The 14,584-nt window shown below is 33.1% G+C and overlaps 1 protein-coding gene across 3 annotated transcripts in view; it reads right to left on the reverse strand.

Moving 5' to 3' along the window:
- The window catches only part of MYO1D (myosin ID), a 396,161-nt gene that overhangs the window by 161,504 nt on the left and 220,073 nt on the right, over positions 1-14,584 (reverse strand). For all 3 annotated transcript variants that reach the window (XM_051992392.1, XM_051992391.1, XM_051992390.1), the window contains exon 17: positions 415-638. In XM_051992392.1, coding sequence (XP_051848352.1) covers positions 415-638 — 224 coding nt within the window. The remainder of the gene's footprint in view (positions 1-414; positions 639-14,584) is intronic.

Consider the following 14,584-nt stretch of genomic DNA (forward strand, 5'->3'; position numbering starts at 1 on the left):
GAATGTGATGTCGAGTCATTTAGAGAGAATTAAAAAGACTTGTTTGCTATAGGGAGTATCCAGTTAAGATTAGGTTCCAAATCTGTTCAGTAGACCCAGTTAGCATAATTGCATGATTTCTTTCATTTCATTCATCAGTATTGAGTAAAAATGAAATAGCTAGTAGACTTTGAGGGCAATGCAGATATAGAGTTTGGCAAGGGTCTCACATGAACAGAAGACATAGATAAGAGGAACTGGTTTGTTCAATAAAACATTTCAGACCCACACCAATTTTATTATTTATCTTTTGTGAAATATACTCTGTATCATCACCACTTTGGCCTACTATAGGACACAAAGCAGAGATAACTTTTTTTGCTTTAAAAAATAAGAACTGGGTTGATGTAATAAACTGTATCAGTATGTTCCCACCTCTGATAAATTGTCTTGAGGGCCTCTTCAAAACGGTGCAGAACTTTAGGAGGAGTTGGCCACTTCACATGCTTCCCATAATCCTTCATGTTCCTGACCCCCTGCAAGCGTTTGTGGACCTCCTGGATGTACGCCTTGACCTTGTAGCGCCGATGGTACCTGATGATGGTCAGAGCAGCCTTTGTCCTCTTGTATTTCATTCGGGCTATGGTGCCCCTCCACACCTGTATAAATAATAGAAAGAAAAGTGGAAAAGAAGAAAATTGTCCATTAGCTGTGGCTAGCTTTGAAGTTAAACATATCATAATAGAATATTACTCAACTGTTATTTGACATAGGACTTAGCTTTGAGAAATAGAAATTTAAGAAGTTCAATCAACTCTCAATCAGTCATATAAATAAATCATGGTGGAGGGAGAAGGGGAAGACTTGTGCCAAAATAAATTTGTATTTTTGTTTGGAATATCTTCTAACATTTGAATGAATGCATCTGATTTCCTAAGATTTTGTAATATGTATTTTAAACAGAATAATGAGATTATGCTGTGGACAAGGAAGCTTTTCCAATATACCCCCTAGTTGATTCAGCTAATCAATCAACCAGCAAACATTAAGTGCCACTGTGTGCCAGACATTTTGCTAGTATATACAAAGATGAAAATACAATAGTCCCTGTTTCAAGAAGCTCATTTACTGATGAAGATAATATGAACATATACAAATAAAGATATAAAAAAAATTGAAATAATTCCCCCCCCCCTTTTTTTGCAGGGGAGGAGGCAATAGTTTCTGGGGTTAAAGGCTTCATGTAGGAGGTGACCTCTCCATATTTCTCATTTCATTGTGAGGAAAGATGACATCAAATTTCAGATTATTTATTTGCTTTTCCTTCTGGGAAGTTTGCTTCCCAGTTTATAGCTCTGAGCAGGATAAGAAAGTTAGACAGGAAAAGTTTAAAGGAAAGAATTTTGAGCTTCCAAAAGAGAGATGCTAATAATAACCACCAAATAGAGATACCATTTTTGCACTTTTGCTACTCTTTAAATGTTTTTCTTTTTGATTATTAACCTAAAAATATCAACAAATGGGATTTTTCCTCATGTAAGTGACAGAAAAAGATAGCTTATATGACACTGTGCATCAACTATATTTGTACATTTGTATATAAAAGCATAAAATTTAAAAAAGCATGATTCATCTAGTCATTTCATTCATTCTATGTTGATTCATAAAAACCTGTCAAGGTTTCTCTGAGTCAATCTTTTGTAATTTCTTAGTAAAAAATATTTTATTTTGATCAAAATTTGACCCTGTCTCCCTTGCTATTTAGCAATTCTCCAGTTAAAAGGCACTTCCTTAGTTTCTAGTTCTTAGTTACAAAAAAGTACTGCTATAAATATATTTTTGTCCATCTATATCCTTTCCTTCTTTCTTTGATATCTCTCTCTGTGAAGGGCTAAAGGCACCCTGATCTTAATAGAAAGTGGGATCATTTATAAAAACTTATCCAGAGGACTGATATGGTTCAAAAGAAAATAAAAAGGGATGCTGGTGGATATGATCCCATTTATTTCTTGTTACTTTTCCTGTTTCTCAGTAGTCGATATAATAATATCATCAAACCAAAGTAAATTCACAGCTTAGTGACTTTTCAGTAAAATTTCAAATTGCTTTCAAGAATGAAGGGACCACTACACAAGTGTTTCTATAGTCCCAAACTTTCTCCAACAAATAACTTTCTTCTCTATAATTTTTGTCATTCTGATGTGTGTGTGAAGCAGAACTTTAAGAATTTTTTAAATTTGGATTTCTATTATTAATGATTTACATCATTTTCTCATGTAATTGCTCATAATTTGAAATTTTTTCCTTGAGAATTGCCTGCTCATATTCTTTGATCATTTATTTGGTGGGGAATGAATAATCTTGTTTAAGTATACATCCATTATATGTCTTGGGCATCAGAAACTTATCAGAAAAAGTTGCTACAAAATTTTTTTTCTAGTTAACTGTTTACCTTTCAGTTCTGTGTTAATTAGTTATGCAAAACCTTTTCAATTTTATATAATCAAAACCATCAATTTTATCTCTTCAGGTTCTTAAGTTAATAAAGAATATTCCTCCTATTAACAATTGTGAAAAGATTACCTTTCTTTTCCCTAACTTGTTTATACCGTGACTTTTTAGATTAGGTCACATATCCATTTGGAATTTATTGTATCATAAAATATGGTATCATCTATTGGTCTAAAACCAATTTCTGCTAGATTGTACACTAGTATGTCCAACAATTTTTTGTTGAAGAATACATTCTCAACAGTTAAGGTCATTGGCTTTATCAAGTATTATATGAATATGTCATATTGCTTCTGGAGCTTATATATCAAAGCAGTTTCACTGATCAAGTTTTCTATATTTTAACTCTTATCAACTGGTTTTGATGATTATTCCTTTGTAGTCCAGTTTGAGATCATTTACTATCAGGTCCCCTTACTTCCCACTTTTTCATCATTTTCTTTGAGATTTTTAATTTTTTTTCCTTCAAATCAATTTTTAAATTTTTTTTTTCTAGTTCTATAACCAATTTGTAGTTTGACTGTTATGTTACTAAATCTGTAAATTAAGTATTTTTATTTTTTTTCTTTTGGTATAATGCAAGTGAGCAATTGCTTAGTTTTATAGTAAATTGTAAAGTGTTTTATAGTTGTATTCCTGTAATTTCTGCATGTGTTTTGGTAAGCAGACTCCCAGATATTTTACAGAATTTTACAGAAATGAAATTCTGAATTAAATTTCCTTTTTTCTCTCTTCTTATTGGGTTTGTTGGTAATATAGAGAAAATTTGTGTAAGTTTATTTTATGTCCTACTACTTTATTAAATTATTGTTTCAATTAAGTTTTGGTTGAATTTAGAGATCTATTGTCTGCTAACATGCTTCCTTTTTACCCTTTCTTAGTCTTTCAATGTCCTTTTCTTGTCTTATTGCCATAGCTTGGATTTCTAGTACTATGTTAAACCATAGTGTTTACATTGGACATCTTTGATTTATTTAAGATATTAGAAGACTTCTGGTGTTTTCTCTTTAAACATATGCTAGCTCTTGGTTATAGATAGATATTTATTTTGTTAAGGAATGGTATAGATTAAAATGTCATTTAAATTTTTAAAAATGTTTTAATATTTTCATTTTTCTCAGTTACCTTTTTTAGATGTAAAGAAGTATTGTTTTGTCAAAAACTTTTTTGTTGTCACCTATTTTTATTAATTATTAATACGTCACATTATTTTGACAGATTTCCTCCTATTGAAACTACTCTGAATTTCTTGAATAAATGTAACTTAGTTATAGAATATAAATAAATATAATTGTATAAGAAAACTCTGAGGTAGCACTTCACATCTCTCAGACTGGCTAAGATGATAGGAAAAGATAATGACAAATGTCGGCGAGGATGTGGGAAAACTGGGACACTAATACATTGTTGGTGGAGTTGTGTACTGATCTAACCATTCTAGAGAGCAATTTGGAACTATGCCCAAAGGACTATAAAATTGTGTATACCCTTTGATCCAGCAGTATCTCTCCTGGGCCTGTATGCCAAAGAAATCATAAAAAAGGGAAAAGGACTCATGTGTGCAGAAATTTTTGTAGCAGCCCTTTTAGTAGTGGCAAGAAAATGGAAATTGAATGAATGCCCATCAGTCGGGGAATGGCTGAATAAGTTATGGCATATGAATGTAATGAAATATTAATGGAATAATAATATTCAACACAACAAGATCGTGTGATGATCGATTATAATAAACTTGGCTCTTTTCAACAATGTGGTGATTCAAGGCAATTCCAATAGACTTATGATAGAAAGAACCATCTGCAAACAGAGAGAGAACTATAGAGACTGAATATGAATAAAAGCATAGTATTTTCACTTTTTTTTGGTGGTGGTGTTTGTTTGCTTATTTTTCTTTCTCATGTTCTTTTTCCCCCTTTTGATCTAATTTTTCTTTTTTCTTTTTTTTAAAAATTTTATTTAATAATAACTTTATATTGACAGAATCCATGCCAAGGTAATTTTTTTTACAACATTATCCCTTGCTCTCATTTCTGTTCCGATTTTTCCCCTCCCTCCCTCCACCCCCTCCCCAAGATGGCAAGCAGTCCTTTACATGTTGAATAGGTTACAGTATATCCTGGATACAATATATGTTTGCAGAACCGAACAGTTCTCTTGTTGCACAGGGAGAATTGGATTCAGAAGGTAAAAATAACCCGGGAAGAAAAACAAAGATGCAGATAGTTCACATTCATTTCCCGGTGTTCTTTCTTTGGGTGTAGCTGCTTCTGTCCATCATTTGTCAATTGAAACTCAATTAGGTCTCTTTGTCAAAGAAATCCACTTCCATCAGAATATGTCCTCATACAATATCGTTGTTGAAGTGTATAATGATCTCCTGGTTCTGCTCATCTCACTTAGCATCAGTTCATGTAAGTCTTGCCAAGCCTCTCTGTATTCATCCTGCTGGTCATTTCTTACAGAACAATAATATTCCATAACATTCATATACCACAATTTACCCAGCCATTCTCCAATTGATGGGCATCCATTCAATTTCCAGTTTCTAGCCACTACAAACAGGGCTGCCACAAACATTTTGGCACATACAGGTCTCTTTCCCTTCTTTAGTATTTCTTTGGGATATTGATCTAATTTTTCTTGTGCAGCATAATATGGAAATGTGTTCAGAATAATTACACATGTTTAACCTATAGTGGATTGCTTGCTGCCTGGAGGAGGGGAAGGGAGAAGAAAAAACTGGAACACAAGACTTTGCAAAAGTGAATGATGAAAATTATTTTGCATGTATTTGGAAAAATAATAAGCTATTATAAAAAACATATACAATTGTCATCTCTTGGAAAAATATTAGCTATCAATATTCATTAGTTTTAATATGCTATCATTCTCTTTCTCTGTTTAATCTCTCCCTGGTTTTGTTAATAGGGAACATATGTCATGTAGAAAATGTTTATTTTTGCTTACAATCTGTGTGATGTTAGAATTGTTTTTGTATGAGAGAATTAATTTGAAATCCACATGACTGTGGGATTTTTCCTTTGGGAATTTCTTTATGTTATTTTCAAATTATTTTCCTGTGTTGAGCTATTTAAAGTCTCTATTTCTTGTTTGGTTAACCTGAGTATTTCATATGTAAACACTCATTCATTTTAGCAATTTTGTTGGGATATATGTGAGCAAAATAGTTTCTAATAGTTTTCCTAACTTTCCCTTCATTTGTTGTAATTCTTTTTCATTCTTATAGGCACATAGGTGGTACAATGAACAGAGCACTGGATCTGGAGTTTGGAAAATCTGAATTAAAATTTGGTTTCAGACACTTACTAGATATAACCCTGGGCAAGCTACTTAACTTTTGTCTAAATTTTCTAATATAGAAAATAGGAATAATTGTATCATCTAACTTCCAGAATGGTTGTTAGAATAAAACAAGATATTTATAAAACATTTTGCAAGTCTAAAAGTACCATAAAAATGCTAATGGTGCTGTTCAATGACACTGGCACTTTAAAATAACAAATTAGAGCTTTATATATTTTATTTTTTAAAGAGGTCCTACACTTTACTAGTTCAATGGCTTTTTTGTTTTCAATTTTGTCTATCTCTTCGGGGTTTTAAAAATTGTTAATTTCCTAGTTATTCTTTTTAGTTGCAGGCCCAGTTAATCAACATGTTCTTTCTTTCACTGATGAAATTAAGAATTATATATTTCCCTCTAAGAATTGCTTTGGCTGAGTCTTAAGTTTCATCTTTTTGAGGTTCCTTTTTTTGGATGAAAATATTTAGGTAATTTATTCTTTGACCTACATATTCTTTAATATTAAATTATTTAATATCTCTTCAAATTTGAATCCATTCTTCAAATGCCCCTCATTGATAATAGTCTTTATCATGTTCTGGTTTCCAAAGAATGATTTTAATTATGTCCTTTTCCTCCTTCCTATTTGACTATGAGATTTTTATACCATAGCAAGTGGTCATTTTTTGGTAAGGGTCACAGCTCTTTTGAATAATATACATATTTCCTTTCTGTTCCCATTGACTAATTACAAGAGAAGTATCTTATTTGGCTTTTTGAAAATCCTCTTGAGGCATACAAATTTCTTTCTTGCCTATTTTTGTTACATTTATCTGGGTTTGAAAGGGGTCCATAGAAATTCATACTTATTAAGAGTTTTTTTGTTTCTATCTGTAATTGGATCAACTTTTTCTTTTTGTATTTAGATTCTATGAATTTGAGATATATGCATATGTGTATTAAATATTGATACTTCATTACCTGTAGTACATTTTAAAAAAAATGTGGTCTCACCTTTTATCTCTTTTAATTATGTTTTTTTATTTCTATCTTATCTAGAAATTGCAACTCAAAAATGATGGAAATCATTTTACTTTTGTTACCTTTGGATAACTGATCATTGACTGGACTCCAGTGTTTTTGTTCTATTTGTAATAGCTTTCTTGATAAATCCACTTCTCCAGTTCCCTTCTTTCATTATAGGAATAAATTCTAAGTCACAATAAGTCTTGAGAAAGCAATATTAGCCTCATCAACACTCCCCAACTGCTACTCTGCTCTTCTGTCTTTCATCAAGTTTTTATAAAAGGTCATCTATAGCTATTTATTTGTGAAGGTTCTCTCAGTTGATTTGTTTCTGAATCATCAACAATTTATTTCTTAAACTCATCATTCTGCAGAGCATGATACTAATCTTGGTTCCATATTCAATGAGTTCTTTATCATCTTAATCCTCCTTTTTTGACAACTATTAACACCATAAACCATTACTCATTCATCAGTAGTCTCCCTGACCTCAACATCTAAGAGACAGTCTCCATTTGCTTTGCCTTTTATACATGTGGTCATTTCTACTGTGTTATAATTAGAGGTCATTCATCAAAATCACCCATTGGCTATGTGGTTCACCCAGGACTTGGCCACTTATTCTAAACAGGACCTTAAACAATATTATCTGTTAGAGATTCAGTTACAATGTAAATGCAGGTGTCACATGAAACTATTTATGGATGACTAAACTTTCCCTTTCACATTTTTGGGGAGATATAAGACATTTCTACTTAGATATCACATTACTAATGTCAACTTAATTTTGTTAAAGCTGCAATTACTTATCATCTATTGTCAGATCCTTTTTTGGACCAGTACTTCTATTTTTTCTAAACCCTCAAGAAAATAATGTTGGAATTACCTTTATAACTTTTTGAAAAAGAATTTATCTTGAATCAAGTCATTTGGACTCATTTCTCACTTTCTGTCTTTTAGATTTCTGACTTCCTTGAGAGCTCATCTTTAATTCTACAGCTCGACCCTCAGCTAGGGCCAGCACCCCAAATTACCTTGAATATACTTTCTATGTGTACTTTGTATGTAATTAGCTCAATCTGTCAGTCAATAAGCATTTATTAAGCACCTACCATGTGCTAAGCACTGTGCTAAATGCTAGGGATACAAAGAAAGGGAAAAAAAAGCCCCCAATCTTAGGTAGTTTTGTTGATTGTTTTCCTCGATAGAATATGTTTCTTGAGGACAGATGCTTTTTCATTTTTGTCTTCATATGTTCAGCATATAGTAAGCACTTAATTAAAAAAAAATCTGGCAATTAGATGACCCAGAAGATAGAGTATTGATCCTGGAGTCAGGAGAACTTGAACTCAAATCCAGCTCCTGACATTTATTATCTCTGTGACTCTGATAAAGTCATGTAATCTTTCTTTGCCTCAGTTTCCTTATCTGAAAAATGGGGATAATAATAGCATCTATCTCGAGGGGTTGTTGTGAGGATAAAATGAGATAATAGTTGTAAAACACTTATAATAGTGGCTGGTACATATTAGACACTACATAAAGACTTACTCCTTTTCCTTTCCCTTCCATTCTCCACTTCTGTACTTTACTTCCTTTTAGATAAACTTGTTCAATTTCTTCTTCAGTCAACATTTTATCCTTGCTTCAAACTTTTTCTCAAATGAATGCTACCATATGACTCTTATGTCTTTCCTATGCCTTCAGAATACTTCACTGCAAAGCTAAGGCAGTTTTTGATTTTTTATTTTTTCATGCTAGTTTCCAGAGAGCCATCACACAAACTGATTAAGAGAGGGAAGGTCCAAAGAGTCCAGGGAAAAGAGAATACACACATACACACACACACACACACACACATATATTAAGCATACCATTTTTAGTTATTTTATGAAGAATTGCCACTAAAGAAACAATGCACATCAGAATAATAGTATTTCATGTGACTTGAACAAGCCAACTAGCCATTTCTTTTTTTTTTTAAATAATAGTTTTTTATTTTCAAAATACATGCAAAGATAGTTTTCAACATTCATCCCCACAAAACCTTATGTTCCAATATCTCTCTTTCTCTTCCCCTAATTTCTCCCCCAGTAGCAGGCAATTCAACATATGTTAAATATGTACAATTCTTTCATAAACATTTCCACGTTTATCATACTGCTCAAGAAAAATCAGATTAAAAAGGAAAAAAAAAGCAAGAAAAAAAAACAAAAAGCAAGTAAACAACAATAAAAAAGGTGAAAAAAAGCTATGTTGTGATCCACATTCAGTCCCAACAGCCCTTTTTCTGGATACAGATGGCTCTTTCTATCACAAGTCTATTGGAATTGTCTTAAATCACTTCATTGCTGAAAATAGCCATATTCATCAGAATTAATTATCACATAATCTTGTTGTTTTCTTGAACAATGTTCTCTTGGTTTTATTCACTTCACTTAGCATTAGTTCATGTAAATCTCTCCAGGCTTTTCTGAAATCATTTTGCTGATCATTTCTTATAGAAATATAATATTCATAACATTCATAATTTATATAACTTATTCAGCCATTCCCCAACTGATGGGTACCCACTCAATTTCCAGTTCCTTACTACTACAAAAAGAGCTGCTACAAACATTTTTGCACAGGTAGGTCCTTTTCCCTTTTTTATGGATTCTTTGTGATATAGGTCCAGGAGAGACACTATTGGATCAAAGGGTATTCAGTTTGATAGCTCTTTAGACATAGTTTCAAACTGCTCTCCAGAATGGTTGGATCAATTCACAATCCACAAACAATATATTAGTGTCCCAGTCTTCCCATATCCCTTTCCAACATTTATCATCTTTTCCTATTATCTTAGCCAATCTGAGATATGTGTAGAGATACCTCAGAGTTGTCCTAATTTGCATTTCTCTGATCAATAGTGATTTTAGAGCATTTTTTTCATATGACTAGAAATGGTTTAAATTTCTTCATCTGAAAATTGTCTGTTCATATCCTTTGACCATTTATTAATTGGAGAATGGATTTTATTCTTACAAATTTGAGTCAATTTTCTATATATTTTAGAAATGAGACCTTTATCAGAATCCTTGGATGTAAAGACTTTCCCCCAGTTTTCTGCTTCCTTTCTAATCTTGTCTGCAATTGTTTTGTTTGCACAAAACCTTTTAAATTTAATATAATCAAAATTATCTATTTTTTAATTTCATATTGTACTCTAGTTCTTCTTTGGCCATAAATCCCTTCCTTCTCCACAGATTTGAGAGCCAACCAGCCATTTCTAGGCAACAGTTATTTTCATTTCCCATCTAGCCCAATATGCTGTGCAGATGGCTTGTCACGCCTCCACCCAAGTGCCAGCATGAAGGTCTTTCCTTCATTGTTCTTTGAAAACCAAAGGGATGAAATTATAGGGTGGAAGTTCACAGTGATTCAGTTACCTAACCAAAATGCAAATGCATTTTAAGTTCCAAGGTTATTTTTTATTGTTGTTGTTTGTTTGTTTCAAGGAGAGTGGAAAGATAGGAAGAAAGGGAAAAAAATTAAATTCTATAGAATAAAAAACTACATAGGAAAACATTTTAATTGAAACAATTTGTTATTCCTTTAGAATGCTTTTTAATTTAATTAAAAGCTTTACTTAGTATCAGTTACTAAACTTACCAATTTTTGGGAAAAAATCAGCTTTCTGAAAAATACTATTTTCTTTCATTTAGTGTATATCATTAATGCTATTCAAGAAGGTACTCTCTTGATTATTCACCATTTTTCAGTTTCTTTAGATTATAACCCAAGGATGAATGGAAACCCCCCAAAACAGCTCCCTGGTTCTAGAAACAACAAAGTATGTGTAAAAACCAAAGTTTAGTGAATAGCACCTGAAAAAAAATGCAGATATCAGAAACTAGTCAGAATTACATGATCAGCTTATCAAAGTGTCCTATTATATCTAAAGACTGATTGAGATTTTGCATATCATATGTCAGATCAGACAGGCAATGAGCAAAGGGGAAAACCTGTAGAAACACATCAAGAATATGTGGAAGAGAACCTCATTCTCTATGATCAAAATAGACTGTTTTATTTTTTCAAGTGGGTTGATTAGTCAGACACATGATATATTCATGTAATCTCTCCTACCAGGAGAGATTTGGATTGATGGAACACTTGAACCCAGGAATCGGAGCTGCAGTAGGGTTAAAGCCGATTTGGGGTTTACACAAGGTCCAGTACCAATATGATGGACCTGTGGGAAGGGGGAACATCATCAGGGAAACAAAGCAGGTAAAAGCCCCTATGTAGAGCGGTGATGGGGACGTGCAATGGATAGCCTTGTATTTTCAGTGTGGGAGAGATAGGGAATTGTTGACTTGTTTCTGTGATTTCCCGCTCTTCTTGGAGTGATGTGGGGCTTTCTTGGCAAAGATGTTAGAGTGGATTGCATTTCCTTCTCCAGCTCATTTTACAAATAAGGGCACCAAGGCACAGCTAGAAAGTGTCTGGGGCTGGAAAAAGAGACTTCCTGACTTTGGGCTCTGCACTCTATCCACTGTACCATGTAGCTGCCAGGGTGCCCTCATTGGGAGAGAACCACCAGAAAATCTGGTGGATTTTCACATGCCTATAACCACTTATCTTATTTTACAAGTGAGGAAACTGAGCAAGAGCCCAGGCAACTCACAGAAATGGTTAAATGTCAGAGGCAGGATTTGGAGGCAGATCTACAGACCCCAGAACCAGTTTCCAGTTTGCTGGATTTAACTCCACAGCTGAGAGAGAACAGCTTTGCATTTTAGGTGCAAACCTTCCAACCCTGTAGCCTCTTTTGATACTTAACCTTAATAATCCTCACCTTCTTAAAAAAGAAAATGGCTTGTATGGCTACCTCAGTGATGGTAACATAATAGCTGAGCTTGCTGTTGGACTTGGGGTACACGGAGCACTTGACATACTTGGCACATTGGAGCTTCCCAACAATCCCCTGGAGGGGACTGTCAGGATATTGTTCTTCCTAGCTTAATGTATGAAAGAACTGGGGGTCGGAAAGACCCACAGTTCTGCCCTTGGCTCTTCTGACACTAAGCCCAGCACAGCTGTCTCCCTATATCAGCGAGTCACATTGAGCAAAATGACCCCAAGTAGCCTCTCGGGAAGTGCATGAACATTCTCCCTGGATCTGTCCAAATTGCAGCAAGTACATTTTATTGGCCTTTGAAACAATAGTTTAAATGTTTCTTTAGAAATACTAAATTATACACTAGTATCTAGTACGTGTATATATGTATATAATCATGTAGGTTTATATAAAACATACTTCATAGCTCCAAGGAAGTAATAAGACTAATAGTAGCAGCTTGAAAGAAAGTGGGAACAAAGGCAAACACAGCCCCACTATTTGGTTTAAGGAACAAATATATCTATTCTAACAAAAATATACTGGCTTTTGCTCATTTAGTTTTCATTTTGTAGTCTTGGATAATAGGCAAATGAGAAAGTCCATGGATAACAGGTTAAGAACCCTTGATCTCAAGGAAATAGTTTCCTTTACTGTATGTATATTACAAAATGAAATTTTAAAATAAATTATAAGAAAATTTACAATTATACAATATGCATTTTATATATTTATTATAAATTATAAAATGAAATCATTTAGTATGCATATAATTAATACCCAGTCCTCAGCAAAATACTAAAACCCTGGGTAAGAAAGGGAAATGATCATAATCAAAGCAGATTTGCTTTAGGATAATGGGTAGCTAACTACACATGACAAATAATTTCATTAAATATATTACAGTTTAGCTGAATGGCACTTTTTTGTGCTTCTCATAGATATAAAATGAATATATGCCATACTTTCTTACATATATAATCAAAGTAATAAAAGAAAACTTATAGGTTCTCCTAAGGCAAATCTGATTTGATTATGGAATTTTTTTTGCCTCATTGTTTTAAATATTTATAACATTATACATTTAGAAATTGCAGTAACCTTAAAAGTCATTTAGTCCATCTTCTCATCTTATATATGAGGGAACTATGGCTCAGAGGTTTGCCCCAAGTCATACAAGTATTACGGGGCAGAAGCAGGATGGAAGCCCAGGTTCTTGGACATCAACTCTAGAGTGTTTTCTACATAATGAGCTCAATTATCTTCCTCGTCACCAACAAGGTACAAACAACCGTCTGATGGCATGAAGGAGATTCTGACTGGGCTGTGGAGTTCAGGTAAGTTAAAAAAACCACATTTTGGAGTGTGAATTTGGGTTTACTGTCCCATTAGGAAGCTTGATTAATCTCATGTGTGTTATCTATACAAGATAATACACATAAATATAATGGCAAAAAATAGGCCGGTATTCTAGGAATGTAACATACTGTTTATCATTTTGATAAGGATAGGTGCGTTCAGTTGGCCATTTCTCATGAAAGAAGGGGGCTGGAATTCCACAGAGAATTTTCTATTCCCAGGTGGATGATGAGAATATTTTGGGAAGTCACATAAAAAAAATAAAATGCCACTCAGGGAAAATTTGAGGATATGGATCATTTAAACCTCAGTCATGGGAATTAGCATGAAAAATCACAGCTGACCCTGTGAGTCAATCCAATTTTGTGAGGAACATCACATGGAGGTTAAAAAAAAAAGACTCAAGCAGGGGAAAATCCTGGCACAAAGCTTAGATAACATCAGTAGCACAGTTGCAGCAGGACACCTGAGATTGGCTTAAAGGCCCTATTTTTAGACTGCTCTAAATATCCACCCAGCTGATAGTTCAGGAGTCTATCCATATGTAGGCAAACTCCATTAGCTTCAGAAAAAAAGGCAATATTTTTGTCTTTTCTCTTTCTTGGGTGGAACCACCACATCGCTGCTCGCCTTTCTGAAATTTTAAGTGATAAGAACTTTCACAGTATGATTTAATCTTTTATTATTATTATTATTGTTTTTGGTGTAACTTTTAAACAAGCAATCCCCAATATTTGTTGAACACTAAAAGTACTGTATTCAGGGCTACAAAAAATATAAGTTGTTATACTTAGACTCAAACATGTTTATAATCTACATGAAGTCATATATATGAACATTAAGAAGTACAATTATATATATATATATATATATATATATATAATATATATATATATATATATATATATATATATATATATATATATATATGTGCTGAAGGACTTGAGAGAAGAATCCTTTGACTTTATGGTAGCCCAGAAGGCCTTAATGAAGAAGGAACTTGAGCAAGGTATTAAAAGGATTGATATGATTTGTATATATAGAAAAGGAGTAAGGTGTGAGACATCCCAGAACAAGAATATAAAGCAAAACAAAGCCAAGAATACAAATTTAGGGCCAATAAACTATATTAGAATAAAGTAAAGAATTCATATTAGCAAGCCCTAAGAGACTATGGTAGGAAAGTACTGGTGTCAGAATGAGTTGAATCTCATAGGCTAAATGAATATGGATTAGAAAGTTCAGGTGAAGACATTCAAGTTGTTAATAGCCATGTGAAAATATTCTCCAAATCATTAATAGAGAATGTCATTCTAAGATTCTTATTTCACACCCATTAGATTAACAAAGTTGAAAAAAGGCAGACAAATGTCAAAGGTTCTATATTCTCATAGTGACTTTGTGATGTTATGGTTTGGGACTGCTATTTTGCAAACTACATTAAATTTTGCATATGCAATTTTGCATATTTTTTGACCCAGAAATCTACTATTTAGTCTATACTTGAAGAGGAAAAGGACCAAAAG

Source organism: Antechinus flavipes, chromosome 4 (assembly GCF_016432865.1).
Source record: "Antechinus flavipes isolate AdamAnt ecotype Samford, QLD, Australia chromosome 4, AdamAnt_v2, whole genome shotgun sequence".
NCBI lineage: Eukaryota > Metazoa > Chordata > Mammalia > Dasyuromorphia > Dasyuridae > Antechinus > Antechinus flavipes.